At 43.6% G+C, this 22,075-nt stretch overlaps 1 protein-coding gene across 1 annotated transcript in view; it reads right to left on the bottom strand.

The window, feature by feature from the left end:
* Positions 1-21,319, bottom strand: part of GPC6 (glypican 6) — a gene marked incomplete at both ends in the record, with an annotated part of 97,367 nt that extends 76,048 nt beyond the window's left edge. Inside the window, one exon of the mRNA XM_010087493.1 lies at positions 21,161-21,319. Within this exon, the coding sequence (XP_010085795.1) occupies positions 21,161-21,319 (159 nt within the window). The remainder of the gene's footprint in view (positions 1-21,160) is intronic.
* Positions 21,320-22,075: the final 756 nt, after the last annotated feature.

The raw sequence follows: 22,075 nt of genomic DNA, 5'->3' as shown, positions 1-22,075 counted from the left end.
TTCTTTGTGCTTAGGATCTGCCTTAGGTCACACACAGGGCTAGCATGGGTGAAGACATGGGCCAGAAACCCTTCGGAGTCTGGCATTCCCCTAATGCACAGGAACACCCATAGCAGTAATAATAACAATAATGCCATGGTGATGAAAAGTGCAGCACCTACTTATTCAGTAGTGGCTCTAACTCAGGAGCAACTCCTGCCCGTTCCCTGGATCCATCTCTGAACAGACCCTCACACCCCCACCTACAACATCTCTGCCCATCCTGGCTCTGGTCTAGCTCAGCTCTGTAGTCTGTTCTCACTCACCTCCTCTGGTACACTGCTCCCTCGTCTGCTCTCTTCTTGCTTAAACATCAGATGCACTCAGGAGAAGCCCTGGCCAGACAGCCATGGGCTGGACAGGACAGTACCTTCTCTTGAATGCTGGCCAAGTTGATACTCCTTCACATTAAGATCTTTGTACCTTGCTCTGGAGCTCAAATGGGCACTTTGGCCAGCACAACTGCAACTGATTGCCAATTCAGGTCACCTTCACATTACAACGATGATCAGGCTTCATTCAGTCATTAGGTCCACCAGCATTAACGATCCCTTTGTAACTCTTCTAAGATGTTATTCCATTGCACACTCCTTTGTTTGGATTATCTCAAAGCATCCCATTTCTTGCTATTATAGAAAGTCAAGAAACACAACATGGGGAGGGCTCCTGAAGAGGAGATTTATGCCCAGCTGCACTCTGCAAGCAGAGTTAGAGTGCAGAGAAAAATTACAGGCAATAAACAAATGTGTACCTAGACAGAGAATGTCTTTTAATATGTATCTGCAAAACATTCTTTGGAATCCTTAATGAGAACCTACTTCTGGTCCTCTAAAACCATTTCCTTAAGACTTAGTCATCTCTGTACTTAACAAAGGATAGTAGGCCAGCAAAGGCATTCTTCATTTCCATTTCTAAGGATTCCAGCAGAGGCAGACATTTTCAAACATCACATTTGCAAAATACTGCTGCTATTAAACCTGTAAGACAAACTAATTGCGTCACCCACCATAGAAAATGTCAATGCCATTTGGTACACCACTGGAAGTGCAGAGGAATGGTGGGCATCCCTCCAAAGCACAGGTTACACCCATAAATCCTCTTCCACTCACCCCGTGAGCTTCTTTATCTGATTCTCTGGGATCATGTAACACTTCTAAAGCTGACTTTCAAAAAATGAACATAGCCAGGAGTCTACAATAAAGTTTTGTCATCCTTGCCTTCCATGGTCTTACAAAGCAGGGTCATGTGGATAGACTGGGCTAATTTGACAGAGCTGCCTACTAAAATAACCGCTGATACTCAAAGATGATCTGAAAAATACTACCCAGTAAGGTTCATTCCCCACTGCTGGCCCCTCTTGCCCAGAAACGGCCCAGGATTAATGAGCCCCTCTTCCTCTCACCACTGGCTGCTCAGGCACAGCCCCAGCCCCACTCACACCCCTCCTGGCTCCAGAACTGGGTGCTCTTACTCAGTCAGCACACCCTAGCACCCAAGATGGACAAAGACCAGAATAAATCATGTGCCTTCATTGCTTATACATTGCCGACAGCAAGGAAAGCACCGTTTCCTCTTCAGTGGCGTTATCTGTCACATGAGAACATCACAGCATGTTTCAGTCAGCGAAAGCCTAAACGTACACGCTTCAGTCAATACACGGTCAGAAGTACACACTGCAGTCAATAAAGAAGGTGAAGATGTGGAGAAAGCCCACAGACGACAGATAATAAGCACAAGAAATAGTAAAAGATGAGGATGCAACATCCCACTAATTTCACAACAAAGATGTGCGTTTTGAGAGCTAAAACAGGCAACTAATAAAAACCGACATATTTAAGTTGAAGATATTATCATGAGAAACCTAAAGACTCCCTACGCATCAAGAAAATGAGCTTGAAAATGCAATGACCGGTTGTGCCAGTAATTTATAATCTCTCAGTTGCTGAGATTGTGAACAGTGGCACTTTGTAATCTTATAGGGAAAGCAGCTCGCATGCCATCTGGTCATACATTTCTGGCCAAGATCATTTAGTGGAGCCTCTAATGAAAAAAGTTGTGCATCCTCCTAAAAATCTGAATTATGCCACAGTGTCACTTGTGTTTTCAAGGAGAAGGACAGCTGTCATTCAGTTTCTTTGAAGATAGGAAGCAGACTGCCTTGCTTAAGAGACATAATTTTTCTTGGGTCGTCCTAAATTATCTTACCCGTCAGTAGGAAAAGAAAGGGTGAAGACCCTGGTAACACTTCTGGTTTGATTTTTCCTGACACATATACAACACTTGGTTTCTATACCACCTTGCTGAGCTACTGTGAAGAAGGTGATATTTGGACCTTGACTCTAATCTGAACTGAAGCCAGTACAAAGAGTATGGGCTCTGCAGAAACCAGCAGGCCTGTCTTGGCATAAAACCAGCTTGAGAGAGAGTGCAGTTAAGCTCGTCACCTTCACCTCTCCTAATGAATGAGACATTTCACATTTTAGATATTACCTCAGCAACTTCCTGCCAGTTCTAAATTGCTCTGTCATCTCAGATTAGCACTCATCATTCACGCTAACGTAAACGAAATGGTACATCTCCTGAAATATGTGAAAAATAAATGGGATTACAATGAGGGTTACAGGGCATGAAATTTCTAATCCACGAGCAACTAATAGATGTAGGTACTTCTTGGTACTTCCATCCACGGAGATACCAGTTTGAACCCGTATATTTGCTCTTACGTTATTCTGAGGTCAAATCTTCTTCGTCTTAAGCACACAACCGGCTCTGAGGGGCAATTTGCAAAGATATATACCCTTAAATGAGCAGCAAAAGAGAGACCACCACCAAACTGCCTATAGCAAACCTATACACTTCCAGGACACAAGAGCTAAGCGCGTGCTTTCAAAACCACAGCCCGTCTAGACTCCTCCACCCACTCACAAAGAAAAGCAGCAGCGGGGAGAATTATAGCCCAATACTCAGTGTGACAGGAAAGAAATAGCATTGGGAAATGCTTATTTTAATGACAGAAAAATATTTGCCAGGCTTGGGCTTAGCAGCAGTAGAAATGTTATTACTTTCTAAGCTGGAAGAGGAAGTATTTCAAGGGCTATTTTTTGACACGTTCACTGGGGCTTGATTTCTGCATCTATTAAACAAAGTCCATATAGCCTGTGCTGTGGATGCTTTGCAAATCTTTGCATACCACTCCATTTTATAAGGCTACAGTGCAATAGAGTTGCATGTAATTTACAGCAGGCTGAACAGCTACCAAAAGTGAATGTAAATGAAAATATTAAAATCCCCTTGGTTTTGTTTCCAGAATTAATGCTAAATTCAATGCCTTCTTCATTTTATGACTTCTCAGAGTATATGGAAGCAAGACAGAAAAGTGCCCCATGAAGCAGTGCTGTGTAAAGAGGCCTGACTGCATATGGTTTCCTTCCTAATGCATAAATTTGTCAGCCTTTTAACCCCAAATATCCTTAAAACATTAAGAATACAGAAAGCTTTATTTCCTAGCGATTTGCAGTTTCATCTTCCCAGCATGCTTATGCTGAGTGCAATCCATTTACAAATACCATCATTGCAAGCACTTCAAAGGCTAGGAAATGTCTTTTAATTGCAATTACTGTGCCTGTCTTGGGCCATCCTGAGCCTCCCTTCAAACGCCCATCGATTTTGGTGGGACTGCAGAGTACTGAGCAATGACACTGGCGAGTACATTAGCTCTGTTTGTTATGCTGCTCTGAAATTAGACAGAGAAGAACTAATATTTCTGTGCTGTGAAGTTCCAGCAACCCAAACAATCATGGGAAGTGCAGTAAGTGAAAGGCTTTGAAGGATGAACATTTACAAATGTGGAGCCATCTAGCTCTGGAAATTACTTCTTGGAGTTATGATGATGTACTTCAGCTTCTCCCTCATTATGTGCAGGCAAGTTTTTAGTCTAATTTCTGGGTTCAGGGCTTTCTGAGAAGAAATAGTCACTCATTTCACTTCGGAATAAAGAGAAATGAGAGAAAAGAAAAATGAGGTAAAGACATGTCTACAAAAGTGCTTCTTAACATGGCTTTCTCCTGGCTATTGCTGATTTCCCAACTGCTCCTCTTTAATAGAGCCAATCTCCGTTTTTAACACATAATGTTATCCCTTCCTCTATCCTACTTCTTCCATGCATAATAAAGCGTGTTTAAGGTACTTATATGGCTGTTGTTGCTACAGGATTTATGCACCTTTTTTAGTCTATCTATCTCCATAATACCTGCGGGAGCTAGGAAAGTCCTGTCACAGTCTCAGTGATATTTAGGGGCCTGTCACTGAGATAAATGAGATTAGCTGTCCCACAGCTTTCCTGGCTCAGAGCCTCCACTATGTCCCCAAAATCACAAAGGACATCTCAAAGGAAGCAGGGAACCACTTTTAAGAGTCTCACTACCTAGGCTAGGGGGGGCTAGTTTCTGGACCATTTTGATTTAGTCTTATGTTGGTAAAGGATGAAGATATTAGATACAGTAAAAATCATGTCCTTCTTCTCTTCTGTCTACACATATCTTTGTTAAAAGCTTTCAGCTGTTGGCATACCCTGGCTACAACCACTTTTATATACTATGCTTTAATCCATACCAGTTTTCTCTCAAAAGGCTCTACATAAAAGGCCGCAATTAGCTACCAAATCTCTTATTTAGCTCAACACTCCTGACTTTCCCTACAGAGCAGCAAACAGAATTTTATTGCCCCTTACACCTGTCTTTTTTTCTGCAGAAGCACTGGTGAGCAGTCGCTTCTGCAAAGCAGAGCGTGCTGAGGTGAGGGCTGGGTGGCTGTGCAGCATCTGTACACACGCACCCTTGCCAGCACGGCTGGCTTGTGAAGGAAATTTCCACCTTTCCCAGGGGGGCTCCACCAGTTCCCTGCCCAATTATGAGCAACCAACGTACAAAACACACAAGCCACAAGGCACAACAGAAGCAGTGTTGCTCCAGTCCTCCATGCTTGGGAATTTGTCTGACTATTCTCTCCTCACGAACGTGGGCATCTATTTTGAACGTCAAGCTTCCCAAAAGCAAACAGGGAACCAGTCTGACACAAGGTAACAGTACACAATTTTCATAAAGACACAAAACCTCACTGTCTCAAAATTGGGCTTTACATAAGCACTTTCGGATGGTCAAACAAGCAGCTACCCTGAACCTCTTGCCTTGGGCGGGTTGCCACAAGCACCCTGGCCTCCTGATGCAATGGCACTATGACCTTTAGTGGACAAATATTCATCAGGGCAGCACAGGTGGAATATTTTGTCTTACTGCAACCACAAGACGACGTGATTTTTTTCCTCCATGGTCACTACAGAGCCCAGAGTAACCCCAAAATATTGTTTCATCCTAATTGCCCCAGGCACACACCTTTGAATAAAGAAGAGTCAGTATCTTCCACTTCCTCAAAGCAATTACCTCTTAAGATATGCGATCTTTCCAGGATTTAAATTAAGCCAAGTATTAAATCATCCAAAGCTAACTACCTGAACATTTTCAACATCTTTCAACATCTTAAAAACAGCCAGTCTTTGATGTTCATTGCTTTAAAGCCACAGAATTTTGTCTGGAAATTGACCACTTAAATTCCCTAAAGTGGAAGCTGAGGAAAAAAAAAATAAATCTATTTCCAGATTCAAATTAATATTTTATTATTTAGCCCATACGTAAAAAGTGTCTTGAGCCTGTTAGGTGGTTATTTATATTAACTTGAGGTACTCCAGGATGTTAAAACCAGGGAGTTTGTATGTGTGCTGGGGGTAGGAGGGATGAAGAAGATGGGAACTCCCTCTGTAAAGGATTATATTGGGTTTTTGGACTCACACTGTTCACTTTGTCTAAGACATTAACATGCTAGCATGGTCACGATGGTAGGCCCTCAGAACAAGAACACAGGTTCATTTATCAGATCAGCAATTCTTGTAAATAGGAAATTACAAATTGTTCCTCGGATATTAGTTTTACTAATTTGACAGTGTTGAAAAATAATTTTATTCCTAATAGGAGTCCGAAGCGTGACTACTTCCTTGACCAAACTGCCTGTTTGCAGTAATCTGAAATGGAAGTATTTTATCAGCTTAGCTTGACAAAGTGAATTTCTATTATCAGAGGAAAAAGAACTTCCAGTATCTGATTTCAGGTTCCAAATTGTTTCAGTTCATTGTGAATCTCTGGAAGTATGCAGAAAATGTACTCCATTTCCATGTTAACACTGCTACGAAATACCTTAAATCTGCAACTCTACAGAAAAATGTCTGGGTTTACACACGAAGAGGACAAAAGTCTAGAGAAATAATTAGCAAGATTTACTGTAGCGCTGTGACTGCAGGAGGGACCTGAGAAGATTTAAACGTGCTGTTGGTGGCTGCTTGCTTCCTGGGTTGCCTGGGAAGCTTCTGGTGCAGAACACAACAAATATCAAACAGTCCAATTACCATGATGAAAGTGCTCAGTCAACATGCTGTGTCCCATCACTCAGGTCTGGCAGGGAAGCATTTTATCCGTATTGTGGTTTGTGGTTTGCGTAGATATCGCCTGCTATCTCAAATGCCTGTCCTTTTAAAATATATTGCACAATCGAGACCTGCAAGTTTTATGACAGCACAGATTCCAATCTTTTTAGTCCTTTCAATGAAAATTAATCATCATACTTTTTTTTTTTAAATGGAAAAAGATGAAACCTAAACTGTGCCTGCTGACAGAGTTCTGTTTATCACTTCTAATTCCTTTACAAGTGCTTTTCACATTTGCAAGAAATATTCCTTTGCTTTCTTTGCCTGTATACCCCAGTCTATCCCCTAGATGTCTAAACACGACTGCTGCTGATCTCCTCCTGACTGCTGTCTGTCAACATCTCCTTTCTGCGTGCTCAGGAACATCCCTCTAAGGAGACTGAATGGAAAGTTTGCAAGCGTTACTGCCTACAGGTTATTTAAATATTCCCCTGGTGTTACGCTACCCCCATCTTCAAAGCAGAGTCACCTTCCACAGACAATCCTTCTGATCTGCAAAGGTGGAGCGTGCAAAGCAGCAAAATTCTCAGCCCTGATGCCCAGGAGGGACAGCCTGTTAAAGCTCAGCCTTTCCAGCTTCTTCACACCTAAGTCTCGAGGTGGTTTTTCACCTTATCCACACAGCACCCACTTCAGTGGCCACAGAAGCACCTCTCCAGCAACTTCAACCACCTCTGTATCAGATCCTTGCCATGTGTCATGTTTAGTTAAACGTAAGGGAGGCTTTACACTCCGCAAGAAGCACGGCGGGATTAGGAGCATGTCTACTCGATTAGGAACAAAGAGCAGAGACACCAGGCAAAGAGTTGCTGGGAGGACAGGCCAGTTTGTTTCAATAGCCTTTTTCTGGTGGTGCTAATCTCTGCCTGTCGCAGGGAGAAGTCAAAGATCCCCCAAGAGGGATGTCTGGCTGTGCGCTTCCACACACACTGCCTCCCCAGCCCTGCACCCCACCAGCTCCTATGCTGAAACAAGAGCAGTGGCCACCAGGATCACTGCCCTCCGGCACTGCGGTCACTTCATGGCCTTACACGTAACCCTTCTCTAATAAGTCTTGCTACAGTGCTTACCCCTGGTCTAACAAAGACATTTATCCCCACAGCCATATTTCTGCTATCACTGTTCACTTGGCAGTTGGGTTTGATGAGATTACTCCTTGGGGTGACTCATATTCTACGCTCAGTTCACCCAGGCACACCCGAGGCAGCAAGCATAGGTGTACAGCCAGCAAGGGTTTCACAGGGGTATCGTGCTGGCTACCTCCTCCCTTCGCTTTGGAGATGCACAAGGCAGGTGCCTACCGACCCACCCGCTAACACCTCCAGCAAGAGCATCCCACGCTGCTGCCACTGACCCTTCCAGCTCCTCCAGCAGCTTTACTGGTCTCAGCATCGCCAACCAAGGAGCTCCCACCTCTGGGGCCGCATACACAGCCCCACCAGCACTTGGAACAAGGAAAGAACACGGTCCCGAAGAGCTTAGAGAAATTACAGCATGCAGCCACACTAAGAAGAGGGCTGTGAGCCCTACAGGCTTGCTCTCTGAGCTCGGCAACTACAGACTCAAATAACAGATAACGGTATCTCGTAAACTCATTTCCGTTAGCTCTGCTAGCCAATGGTTTCTTTCCCTGTTTTACACATAGCAGACAACAGCTTGTTGTATTTTCTTTGGCCCTGAGAGATAAAATTTTATATTTGTTACTGTGTATTTAATCTTCTGGGTTCCTTTCAGAATGATATAGTCTGTCACAGCTTTATTCCCCAGTGCAAAACTGAAAATCATTGGGCCATGTCCTAACCCAGTTACATCAACTTATTGAGTGTCAAAACTTGGCGCAGTTTTACAGAGAAGGCTCTTCAGTGAGTCAGCTTCCCAGTAAATCTTCAGGGATGTTAATCCACAAGCAGATTCTACCTCAGTATGATACATATATGGTGTTTTCCTTGGCTAGGAATAAAACAGAACTGCTTCAGACACACTGTGCTTCAGCTGTATAAAATGTCTTGATTAGCATTTCTTGTTTTGTTTTCAGAAATAAAAGGAAATAACAATAGACTCCAAATCTCTTTCTCGTTCATAGCTGAAGCTGGTCCGCATAATTAAAGGTAATTGTTAGCTTCTTAATAGCTTGGCATTTTCCACTGCACCTTCTAGAGAAGAGAAAAATCCAGACAGAAGAACGATTGAACTGTGAATGTTCATTCAGCATTCTCAGTAGGCATTTTCCTCTTGTATTTAAGCCAAAACAGTAAGTAATGTAGGCAGGAAGCATAGAGAGCAATTGCTTACTGGTGACCAAAGGTAAGAAAGGTCAAACGTTTATTTCCTATATTGTTTCTATGCGTGCAGTGCCCAGAATATTTTAATTATATTTCATGGTACTCTGAACTTGTACAAGGACATAAAATATATTTATAGCTTATTTAAACTCTTGGTAATGAAACAGCCATCCTACACAGGACCTCTGCTAATCAGCTGAAGACTTTCTGTGCATTAACTTTAAAAATGCAAAAAAGCACTTGTCTGTTCTCCAACAGAAATGCTTACCACAGTTTAAAGGTGACAACAAAGAAAAGGTGGGGCTTTTTTTTTTTTTTTTGGTTTTTTGGTGGTTTTTTTCCCCTTAGGTAACAGTTTGAGTCTTATCAGTTCACCTGTGATGTCTGAAGTACAAAAATACAATTTCACTGGCAATGCACATTTATTATAACTGTTATTACATTGCTGGAAGCTCTCAACCACACTGTGCCAAACACCCAAGAAACATATAATAAAAAGATCACCCCTTTCTAAAGCTTTTCTTGTCTAAATATGTAATTTTCTCTCTTTTAGACAACAACTAAAAAGGGGTAATCAAATGAAGAAGTCTGTGAAGATTTCACTTATCATACTTGATGCAAATTTCTGATGAGCTGCCTGAAAAGCTCCTGGACTATTCTGTTCCTGTAATTATATACCTCACAGCAAACCTACCTTACACATCTTACACAGATCTCCCATGCTGGAGAGCTGCTTTAAGATTAGTTTCGGGGAGGAAGATCAACCAAACACGTTAACTGTTTCTAAAACTGAGATTAAGGAAAAGAGTCAGTGCTTCGCAACAGTACCAGCTAGCTGCCTTTGCTTTTCTTTTTTCCCCAGAAGCTGTTGGGCCACGGCACGCTGGAGCAGGTGACGATCGCAGGGTGGGAGGCAGGCTGACCCTCCGCTTGGGGCTGCGCTCCCTCTGCAACTCCCGGGCGAGCGGCACACATCTGGGCACCCTGCAAAGCGGGGAAGGGGGCTGCCAGAGCACTGGGCTCCTGAACTGGCTGCTGCTGATCTGATGCCACAAAACAGAATGTCTGGGTTGAAAGTGGGGCCTTACGTTCCATTTCTAAAGAATACGGCCAAGTCTCATCTTATAATTGCAAAGCCAAACATCACCATATTTAGGGAAAGGAAAAAATTGAAGCGGCTGGTGAAATCTTAATTCAGCTCCCTGATGCGCATGCATTATGATACAATCTTTAATTAGCCTATGAGGAAATTAATAATTATGTACTGAGTGCAGGATTTGTCTGCTGTACAGTAAATAATGCCCCACGCTACACAACGAATGATGATGATTCAGCAGACATCATCTATCATATGCCCGGCAAGGGGCCTGCAAGAAAAAATAAAAGTCTAGGATCACATCATTAGAGAGCGCATAAGAACAGGATATTTGTGCCAGAGTCAGAGGCACAAATTAGGGCTGCTCAAGAAATCTCAGTCCTAGTCTTTTGCCTTCTTGCTTTTTCATAATGGGCTATGCAAACATGAAAATATATACTGCTTCTTATCTGTTTCATACAGCAGCCATGGTCAAACAGAAGCTGAACTGCGTACCAGCTCAGGGACCTGACGGTGACAGGTCGGGTACAACCAGCAAGGCAGACGCTGGCTGGGCTTCACCAGGACCTGCACAGAGCCCGACACGGTGGGGGGATGAGAGGAGAGCTCACCCGGTTCAGCTCAAACATGGCCTCTCCAACCTGCCTAAAATTTGCTGTAACACAAAAAGCAGAGGACGCCAAATCCTCCAGAAACAAGGACAATTATATTCCTTTCAAAGAGCTCCTCAGGCTGGACAAAGCTCAGGTCTGAAATAGCCGTGATTTTTCTGAGCTGCAGCAAATGCACGCCTGACATTTAAAACACTGGCTGTTTTCATGATGGGCTTAGCCAGCTGCGCAGCCTTCCTATTCACTCGAAAGTGTGAAGGAGGAGGATCAGCTGGTGCTCCTGGGCTCTTGACACCAGCCAAAGCAGTGAGCGTTGGAGGAGGAGGAACGCTACCTCTCTACCATTATTAATTGGGGGCCAAATTTAGAGAGCAAAGGTACAGACAAGTCCTTGATTTACAGTGAATCCAGACAAACAGGATGCTCTACTTCTGCCCTCAGATGTCAGAAATAAAGCACAAAGCAAACAAATTATGGCTATGTATTATTCTTGGATATTTCCATCCAAGCCCTTGCTCCTCCTGTGACCAGGAGGGCAGGAGCAGAGCCGCAGGCACAGACGGGCACACCAGAAGAGAGCCGAAATCCTGCTCTCAGGAAAGTAAATTCCAGCCACTTCCCCCATGACAAGTTTACTGCATGCTGCTGCACAACACTTTTATTGGCATTCATTAGTCCTTGAGGACCAATGTATTCATTTTTAGCAGCATTAAAACAGAGGTTGCATTTTACAAGTGAATCGCTACACTGCTGGGGCTGTAGGAAGCCACTCAATTATCTCCATTGTGTTAAAAACTTAATTCAGACTCAATACTAATCTTAAATTGTAACAAACATTATTTCCCTGAGCCTTGGTTAACCAACAGTCTGATCCCCAGCTTGCAGCTGTTTTGGGCTTCTGGGGAGAGAAGTTGGGGGTGTTGGGTTTGTTTCTTAATCAGTGCCATGTAGCTTGGGGAACTGCAGAGCAGAGACAGTCACCACTGGGGTGCTCAGCAGTGCATTACTTGTAAAACACTACTGGAAATGAAAACCAAAAACTTGGAGTCCCTGGTATTCACAGTGAAACTGCTCCTCTTTTTGTATATTTCTCCTTTATCTGGAGCTTCATTTCTGTTTAAGAACAGCTGAAGACCACAATTTAGCATCACATTTAATTAGATACTTGTGGCATTCCCAAGTCAAATTAACAAGCTTGTTACCTCTTGACATGTAAATATACTAAAGTATTCATCCCCAGCGACACCTATAAAGAACACACGTATACATTTTTGTATGTATTTGACCCCCTCCCTTCATCAACAGCTCCCAGCCACTGAATTTCAGTGAATTTATGCTCTTGACTGTACTGCTTTGAAAAAAATCACATCCCTCATTCTTTGTGTAAGAATGAAAATCCAAGTAATTTTCATGGCTCTCTTTATGATAATTTTTCCTATTTTGTTTAATTTTGTTTCAGACTATAATTTGGCAGCTCTCACAGGTCGAGCCCGGGAAAGATTATGGTTGTTGTTTTAAGCAGCAGGTGTAGCAATCAATGTGGAAATGTATGTATCCCTCTTGGAGATACAGCTACGACAAATGGAGACAACAGATCCTGCACTACATACAAAAATAAAGCTAGGTAATCGATAACATTTAAAGTGCTTCAGAGGGAAAAACTGAACACTTATTTCTTTTCTCTACTAACGAATGCATCTCATTGTTTTCCCATCTGGGCTCTTACATGGGCTGCTCTCATGCCAGCCTTCAGGCAAAGTGTGTGCTGATGTTACCCCCTCGGTTATTGTCGCTGAGCAATGCAGAGTAACCTTCTGCAAAGGACCAACCCTGCTGGGATAGCAGTGGATTAGGAGGAGTATTCCTACAGAGAAAGCCTTACAGGCCCTCGACAAAACTACCATTTTTACACATCCTCTCCTAAAGAGGGCAATCTACCTGAAGCAAAATTCGTAGTGTACCCTACCCCTGGCTCCACCAACTCAAAGCGCCTGATGCTGGACTCATGTTTTGCAGAACTAGGTCCTGTGAAAGCTGGGTTTCTAACTTCTGTTTCTCTTCACAGTGAAACAAACACAGCTCATTGGTGTCTTGGCCAAACCTGCAGGTTTAATGAGAATGACTTAACACTACCCAGTTTCTCCACGAGTAGCTACGAACTGCTGGGTAAAATGAGGGTTTTCCTTCCCTCTAGACTGGCTAATTTCAGAAAATACAAGAAATAAAATAAAATGCCTGGAAGGGAAGTGAGGTACTGAAAAAAGCTCTGCACATATTATACCATGTTAACTGTGCTTTTAAAGTCAAGAAGCTGCTGTGGTCTGAAGGGAGGAAATTAAATGAGAATGGGAAAGGGAGGGGGAGAAGTGAAGCATCCTTAAGCAGCCATGGCAAATATAAAGGTGAAATCCTCATCAGTAAAGGCATTCAGCCTCTTTCTACCCCAAAGAGGGATTATCTTTCACTCTCCCTGTAGACAGATCAATTGTCACCCTAATTTTCATAGGCACAGAGTGCCTTCAAGCTCCCATTGGCACCACTGGTACTCATGCTACACTCTAAACATCCACCCAACTCCCCTAATCCCACAAGTTACCACATGCCAAAAAACTGTTATACAAGGATCTTGAACTCTGTTCCCACTTCTTGCACAAACTTATCTATGACCTTCCACTCATCTCTTCCCTCCACAGTCCACTCACTCAAACCTGGTTTTTTGTTTGTTTTGTTTTTTGTTTGTTTTTAAACAAAGTCCTTGGACTACAGGTGGAGTGCAGTGCATTACAGGAACAAGAAGCTTCTTGGCTCTCTGGATGTGCTACTTCAATGCCAATAACTAACAAAGCAGAATCAAGAGTTCGCTGTTAGCATTTCTGGTGAGAGAGAACAAAATACTTCTATCATCTCAAATGAGAACAGATATCTTGAAGTAATCAAAGTAACACAACCTCTTATGTCAGGACATGCCACATATTTCAGTATCGTATTTTCAAGCTTGTTGTGTATGCCTGTCTGTAAGCAGGGACAGCACCTTGCCTTGGGAGCCCTTGATGCTCCCAAATTACCACAGCAGCTCGCCAGGAACAGAGATGCAATTCTTGGCAAATGCCACGCTGGGGGAGAATTACCACTCGAGAGCTGATTCAGAGCACCTACATTTCTTTGCAATAAGAGAAGCCCAGGAAATCCCATTCCTCTTATGAGAAACACTGAGCATCAGAGAGCTGAAAGGCGAAAACTGCTTCATGTGGAAACTACTAAACCAGTTGGAAGATGGCTAAGCATAAACTGGTTCAAGATACAGGCTCTTCTGCAGAGCCATGGACAAAAACCTCAGCTGTTTGTCTCCCATTTCACTGCTCTGACCTGCACCCGGCCATCTGGGTGTAATGCTTCTGCAGTCCCCAAAGGCCACATCCACTGCTTGTCATAAAAGCTTGGCTGCCTACTCTGTGAGATCAGAGGTGTTCAAGGAGATTTGTGCATTGATTCCTGAATGTTAAAATACACTCCGCCGACACCTTCTTCTGAAATGACTATCTGGACGTCACTAATTTCTTGCAAAATACGCCTCTGTCATCCACTATCTTGGAAGAGCAGGTGCTTTCTTTTATGTCCCCAAGCAGACTCACATTTCACTGTTCCTGAGCACTCAGAGATAGCTTTTTTTGAGTGTGTGACAAAACACGGTGACAGCTGCTGAAACTGAGATGCCTGATCTACCTTTCCTGCCTAATCTGACTTTTGCAGGGATGAAGCAGCTCATCTCTTCGGGGTGTGCAAGCCCTTGTAGGAAGCACCCCAGTACAGTTCTCTTGTGCCAGCCATTGCCACTGCCTTGTTTGGTTCTTTTCCTTCTCTAAAAGAGAATATTGTGCCTATGCCATCTGTTAAGTAAAGTGCTGCACGTACGTCGCAATATACCCTGCAGCACACAATGGAGCCTTGCAGGTTAAATGTGAAGAGAAGTGGCTGTAAGGGGAGAGAAGACTCCAGGTGCTGGAGCTGTTACAGGTGAGCCTAAACATTTGCTTCCCCGAGGCAGCTACCTGTCAGAATTAATCTTGCCGATCCCAGGAATGCGCCTCAGTAGGCACCGCACCCCATTCCAGGAAACCATAAATACCAAATGAGATGCTCAGCACCACACATGAAAGTATCTTCTTTCTGCAGAGCATGATTATGTGCAGGAGTGACAGCTGGGCTACCATCAATCCCGCCTTGTGCTGGGGTTTTCTTAAGGTCGTTCCTTGGGGGAAAAAAAGAAGGAGGTGAGCATGATTATGTGCAGGAGTGACAGCTGGGCTAGCATCAATCCCGCCTTGTGCTGGCGTTTTCTTAAGGTCGTTCCTTGGGGGAAACAAAGAAGGAGGTGAGCGTGGGTGCCTGCTGCCTTCCTCCTAAGGAGGCCTCCAAGGGAACCCCCTTATTTTTTTTTTCTCTCTCCTGGATCTGCCTGGGGACCCCGCTTTTTTATTTCCAGGTTAAAGGACATTCTCCCGCTCCTCAAAACCAACACTAGTAAGAATCATCTTTGGGAGCCCCTCTTACAAGTACTCTTGATAACGTGTCCCAGAGGCAAAGCTGGGGAAAAACTGGTTGTCTTCTGAATGATGCTGCCCAAGCACCATGCAGGAGGGGGTGCTTTGAGTAGGGCAATTTTGACAAACAGGGCACCCCATGCCTGTCAGAGAAATGCAGCGCTGGTGGTGAGCCCTCATTTAGCAAAAGCGATTGACTCCCGGGTTTCTTTTCCTCCTGTTTCCTTGTCATCTCACTAGGAAAAGTCATAATTTTCACAAAGACTGTTAAGCTTCCCACTTATCTCAGACCTTCCTCTTCTTAATCCCCCCCTCCTCAGTTTCCCTGAATTTACAAACTTTTTGTTTGACGGCTGAAGTGTTTTAGTTGTGTTTATGCTTTTCAGTTTGGAAAAGATGCACTGGTTGGTTTCAGAAGTTCAGTTATGAGACCAGCAGAAGGTCAGCAAGACTGATGTTTGGAAAGGCAAACTCCAGGTGAGCCGTGTAAGTCATCCTGATGTCCCCACCGCATACCCAGAGGGACAGCTGAGCCCGCTGCCCTGCGGGGCGCTGGGACCCGCTGTCACCTCCCATCTGCCCGAGGATGCCTCGGAGGTCAGTACTCTCCCACAAAGCTGAGCCATGGCCAAGGCCACCAATTGAGGCCACACACCACAACTGCAGGAGCAGAGCACCAGCCTGGGGAGTTACCACAAAAAAGAGTATCCCCAGCTAATTAGGGGCTTCTGGATCAAAAGTAACATATTTAAAGTCCAAACCCAAACGCTCGGCCTCAGGAAGCAGCCGGGGCGGCAGGACGCAGCCAGCTTGCTAAGTATGGGCTGGGACTGCCAGAGGGACACCGCTGACTCCAGAAGAGCTGCTTTCCACAATCTTTGAAACAAAGGAATTTATTTCAAAACACAGTAGCATTTCCATATTTTGAGGCAAAACCAGCCCCTGGAAGATTTCTTTCCTGTTTCTGCATAAACACAGTATCTTTCAGACAGCACCTTGCTGAACCCAAACCACACACTGCCTCCACATGACACCCACAGCCGAGAGCAGCGGCAGCAGGACGCTGGGAGTGTGGAGCAGTCGTGTTGGGACAATGCATCTGCGGACACAGGCACCACAGTCCCTGTGGCCCAGATGTTCATTGCTTTGGTCAATCATTTTCTGCATCTCTCAGAACACATCCTTCAGTGTGTGGGCCACCAAAATCAGATACCTTAAAATATCAGGTTGGCAAGGCTTGGTTCATGTTATCATCAACTGAGAAAACACCCCCAAAATTCAGCGTCAGGTCTGGATTCTGTAGTCCAGGTTTAAAGTCAGCAGGGGAGGACAGAGCTCTGCCTCCTGGGGCTGTTCCATAGCCTCCTGATCAGCTTCCTTAAGCATCCACAGCATATGTAAATAAATATATGTACACATGCTGCTCTCCCAAAAGCTGTACTTTCAGGGGCTGAAACTCCAGGTTCTGTGGGTTAAATAAGTCAGTTCCTCTGACAAAGACACATTTGGTTGAATTTTAAACAGGAGGCCTTTAGAAATCTATGAAATTTTAACCATCAGTGTGTAGCGGCTTCTAGGATGTTCCCCACCTTGTAACATTTAAAACAATGATTCACCTTCATAAGAAAGATGTAACTGTCTAGAACTAACTCTCAAATAATGTTAATTATCTGCATGGTCCGTGTTTTGGCATATGCGATTTCCAGCTACCAACATGTTATGATGTTCTGAAATCTTTTACGTGATACCAACTTTGGAATGAGCAGCCACCTATAAAAGACATGATTTTTAATCTGCATTTGATTGCCACAGCTTAAAAACCCCAGAATTTATGAGAGCTACAAATCGTTTTTAGACTGTGCAGTGTGGAATAAAAGCCAAGACTTTTGGTTCGGCTTGTTGATATTTCCTGAAAACATGAAACAATTCTGAAAGGACAGATTTCCTGGCTCACAGCTAAAGGTCAGCAGTCACACAGGGAGCGCTTGCTAAGTGTACCAAAATGACTGGGGAGGAAAGGCTGGCACAACATTGCAGTATTATTAAAAAGTTATTTCAATGAGGAGAAAGGGAGAAAGAAGAGAGGCAGACAAGGATTAGATGTGCAACAAGTGAGCTTTCATCAAGACTAGACAAACACTCTTGCCCCCTCTGCCAGCCGTGCAGCCCCAGCCCATGCTGCCGTCCCAGCCTGCACGGGCTCCTAACGTGACTTCTCTCCCCAGGCACCACAAATCACTCCTCTGGCCTCTCCTGCATGGCCCAGAGGTTCTTCCAGGCTCTGTAACAGATTATGGAGGCACAAGTTTCATTGGGAAGGACAGCAGTTTGCAAGTCCCATGAGTTTGTGCAACACTGGCGTACAGTTGTGTGATATGCAAAAAGCAGCTCATTTTCCCAAGAAATCTCCCCCAAACCTGTTCCATGTTTATAACTTGCTCTCAGCACAATTCAAGAACCAAAATGCTCCACTGGTTAACTCCTGTTCTGCAGCCAGCAGAGGGGGCAGCAGGCAGCTCTCATCAGATTCCTGAAACCATCTGCTGGAGCCAAGTTCCTTGTCAAAGTATTTCATTTTACAATAACAGATACCAAAAAATTTCCATCCACTGAGATGACACCAGTTTGAAAACAAGCACATTCTGCAGCTAAAATCTCTGAGGCATGTATAATGTTGGTAGAACAGAAACTGTCCCAGCTCCCTCCAAGAATACCAATCTTGTTTTTATTATTCAAGTTTTTGTTTCAAAGTATGGGTTACGTACAGTTTTCCAGGCAAATACACTCTACGCCAAAACCAACCTATCAGCCTCCAGCAGGTCCCCGCCACAGACTGCACACCCAGGTAACTGCACCCCCCTCCCTGCCTGACCAAGAGCCCCGGGACATTAGAGTGAATAAAGAATTGGTGCCTATAATCCTGCTAACGAAATGCCACTACTCTGACCTCAGTGTCCTCCCTAACAGTGACTTACAAAAAGCATATGTTCCTATCACTCATGGTCCATGCACTTTTTTTTTCTTTTTAAAATTAAAACCAATCGGTTGTAGAGCAAAACACTACCTTTTCAGCCAAAAGGTCAACAGCAAGCCAATGACCACACGTGTAGCTCCCAAATCCTGCTAACTACAGTACATGAAAGGAAAACAACAAATACACTAATAAGCAGCTAAGCAATATTGTCAGCTGTTAAACTTGAAATTCAGCCCTCGCAGATCCTGGAGGAAGGCCATCCCAAACGGTACATGTCCTCTGCTACGCAGAAAGAGTGCTCAAGCCGCAGGATCCCATTCCACATACATCCCTTTGGAATATATGTCTATACCTATCATATGTCATACTTTGTATGAGATAAACGACACTCTGCTCTTGGCCACCAAGTGTATGTCCCAAAAGCAGCCAGTAAGACTGGAACAAGAGATTATAAATCCCTGCAATGGGACAAAGCTGTAGCTCAGAACAGAGGCACTCTGACAATTTAGGGCTTTACAGACCACAACCTGAAAGGACGAACTATTCTCCAAAGCAAAATTTTGAACACTAGCATGGAGAATATTACTTCAGATGCAGATTGCTGTAGCATTGCTATTTTCTAGTTGGAGCTTCAGGGCAATTTACAAGTAGAGACTATTGCCATGATCAGCAGTGAGATTACAGAATTTGCTGTGATTAATCTCAAAAAGACAGCTCCGGGCCTGAAATTCAATGTGGCACACCTGCTAGCGGAGAATATATGAATAATCTGATCCCCAGGCTGCAAGTACTATGAGAAAGGGTTGTACATCCCCATCCAGTGGATCCTCCCCCACCACATCCTCCTAAGGCCAAACGGAATCGCTAATATGAAGACAAGCTGTGCATCAATACCTCTGCAACCTCAAAACCTGTGCTCTAAGCTGCTGCTAAGCAAATCCAGCAACACCAGGCATCTGGTGCCAAAAAGACTAGAACTCATCAATCTCACATTAAAACTCTTTTACTGAACAGCTCTAAACAGCACTACCTGCAAAAAGTCTTGTTAACTGTGAGATTAATAACATTAACTGGAAGACAGGATGGTTTCTATGGCATTGTTTCAGGAGCTGAGGTGATTCCATTACCTCCTCACCAGAACTCCAATTTAAAACCATCTATGCAGTAACTAAAGAAAAAATAATACTGCTTGTAGATAAAATCATGCTTGAAACTTTGACACAATATAATGATTTATTTTTCCAAATAATGTCTTGCCTAAATGATAAACTATATTGATTGCAAGGGTAGTTAAGCAAACTCAAACGGTATAATGGGAGCAGAAGACATCTTCGTGGCCTTGTGGGCTCAACTGAGGTTATTCACACTGCAAAACACCAATGATCTGTGCATTATGGTCTGTTAAAGTAATACTTGGCTTATTGAACACTTACTTTGTTTTATGCTTAAAAGAAACTCAGGTATGAACCACAGAAATAAAGCTCTATTTTTGTAAAATGCTAGGGAACACAAAAAAAAAAAAAAAAAAAAAAAAAAAAGAAAGCCCTTACAGCTGTAATTGTCATCTCAATGCAAGCATCTCCTTTTCATATGCTTGGCTTTGCTTACTATTATACTTACTGCTGTTATTATTATTAATGCACCAAAACATGACACTCATCCTAACCAGTTCTTCATTAGGCAATTTCTGCTCATCAGTATAATCCTCAAAGCTTCCATCAGATTTTACACTCTCTAATATGACAGATACATTCTTTTGAGTGTCTATAGCAAAAATAAGGAGCATATATACCAGCCAATGCTGCGATAGGCAGTGGAAGGAGAGGGTGCCAATGCTGGTGGATGTTGTGCATTAACCCCTGCGAAGCGCTGGATTTCAGAGGTCGGCGAGTGTGCTCAGTGGCAGCTGCATCAGGTTCCATTCAGACATCAGCCTGAGCAACCAGCATTGTCAGGCTCTTTGAAAATCCTGGTTATCACTTTTTAAGGCAGGTGAGAATCAATTAATTTTCAGCTTTTAAAGGAATGCCTTTGCTGTTGTCAAGCCTGGCCACATAGTTACAATGCATTTTGCAGAGATGCACTGCCTTTTCTTTCTGTTCAGTGTAAAAGCACTTAATCTCGGTTATCGGCTCCCTGAAGGTCAGGCTTATTTCTTTAGATCTATTATTTACTGCTTGAAATTTCCAGTTCCACCTTTCTGGCTATTATAGGTTCTTTCCCCAACTCCTATTATTTTCACAATAACTCCATACGATGACTGTTGATAAAGTTAGGAGGACCGTGATTCTAAATGTTTGACCTTCTTCAAAATCTGATAATGGATACAGTTTCAGAAGCATAGGTCATCTCAATTTTGCCAATAAACCATTTATTTTCAGTGGCCTTCAGACCTGCAGGCTTACTGTGCACTGCAAAATGGATTCTTCAGGGAACAATAAAAGTAAGAGAGCCATTCTTAGCCTTTGCTTAGCACGTTAGGAGGGATACTGCACTTTGGAGAGAGTTTGTCCACAACATCTTATGCACCACACTCTCTAAGACCTTCACTGCTGTACAACATTTTCTGATGTTTATATGAAGCTGAAAGTTGTAAGCGTCTAATGTGAACTAACCTCCTTTTCATTTGCAATTTATATGAAAAGGAGAAGAAAAATCCAGGCCTCCTTAAACCCTCCCCACCTACCGAGGGCTATCCAGTCACCTTTACCATATTCTTCAACTTACAGCTCAAGGCATAGCGCCAAGTTTTACATCACTACCTCAAATGTTATGCTGCTGTGGTAAGACCCGATTACGCCATGCTTGTAAAAGCTGTGTCAGTGCCAAGGTACACAATTTGTTGGTATGAGTGCCTGCCAGCCCCCTGCAATGGCTTCACCGAAACAGAGTTCTCAAAATGACTTGGTCTTGCAAAACCTCTGCCAGAGGTACAACTCCTCCTGCAGATGAACGTTTCACACAAACTATTGAGCAAGATGCAGAGGAAGGTGTGTCAAACACGAATCCCTGTCTCGAACAGTGCTTGGAAAGTCAAGCAGTGACTGGATCCTGAGCAGGGGGGAACCAAGCAGGTTTTACTTACTGTCAAAGCTCCTGTGCTGCGCTGTCAGGGTTGCCTGCACAGAGCGACCAGCCTCTTTCACCATGGCTTCAAATTCGCTTCGGCTTTTGTTTGCGAAGTTCTCCTCCATCTCGCTGGTGCAGCAGGTATAGCCTTGTGGGCAGATCCGCAGGTGCTCCCCTAAAATGAGAGAAAATGTAGTTGAGTGGCCAGGTCCGGAAAAGGAAGGATTTCACCCCAGCCAATCTCAGCATAGAAATATCCCAGCTCCCTGGTAACCTGGACCTGCAGCAAGCTTTACATGTTTACCCCCTAATTTGAGTTATCCTGCATTAGTACAGTGGTTGGTATGACTGCAGGTACAAATTTTCTCACTGCTGACTGTGAAGGAAGGAAAAGTGAAGGACATAAAATTCATACATGGGGCAAGGAGAAGGGAAATACAAGTGTCTCCTGCTCAAAGTTTGCCCTGGAATCCAGCTCTGCCTAGAATCCCAGAAGACATGGAAATCTCTAGTTAATTGACATATTACTCATCCTCATTAGGCTTAACATGTATATTAGAACAACTGTTTGAAACTACTTTGTCAAGAAAAACACACCCAACTCCAATGCGCTCTCCCCATTCCCAAACCAAGCCCCCTGCAAAAAACCTATCCTGAGAAGGCATTTCCATAACAAAACAGGTGAGACTAGTGAGAAGCTTTCAAAAGACAGAAGCCTGCTGAATGCCAGTGGAATCTGGGTGACTAATTTCCCTTCACACATTTTGAAATCTGCTCATTTACTATTTTTTCAATGAAAAATTTATCTCCCAGAAAGAGACAAGACCACCCAAAAAAGGGTTGCTATGACAATCACTGATTGAATATACCCTTTGCTATAGGGAAGGACAGCAAAGGTAACAGGACTCAGCAGTCAAACTGAAAAATTCTT

This window comes from Pterocles gutturalis, unplaced genomic scaffold, assembly GCF_000699245.1.
Source record: "Pterocles gutturalis isolate BGI_N339 unplaced genomic scaffold, ASM69924v1 scaffold12776, whole genome shotgun sequence".
Taxonomy (NCBI): Eukaryota; Metazoa; Chordata; class Aves; order Pterocliformes; family Pteroclidae; genus Pterocles; species Pterocles gutturalis.
The sequence above is the reverse complement of the archived record's forward strand: the minus strand, read 5'-3'. Positions and strand labels throughout refer to the sequence as shown.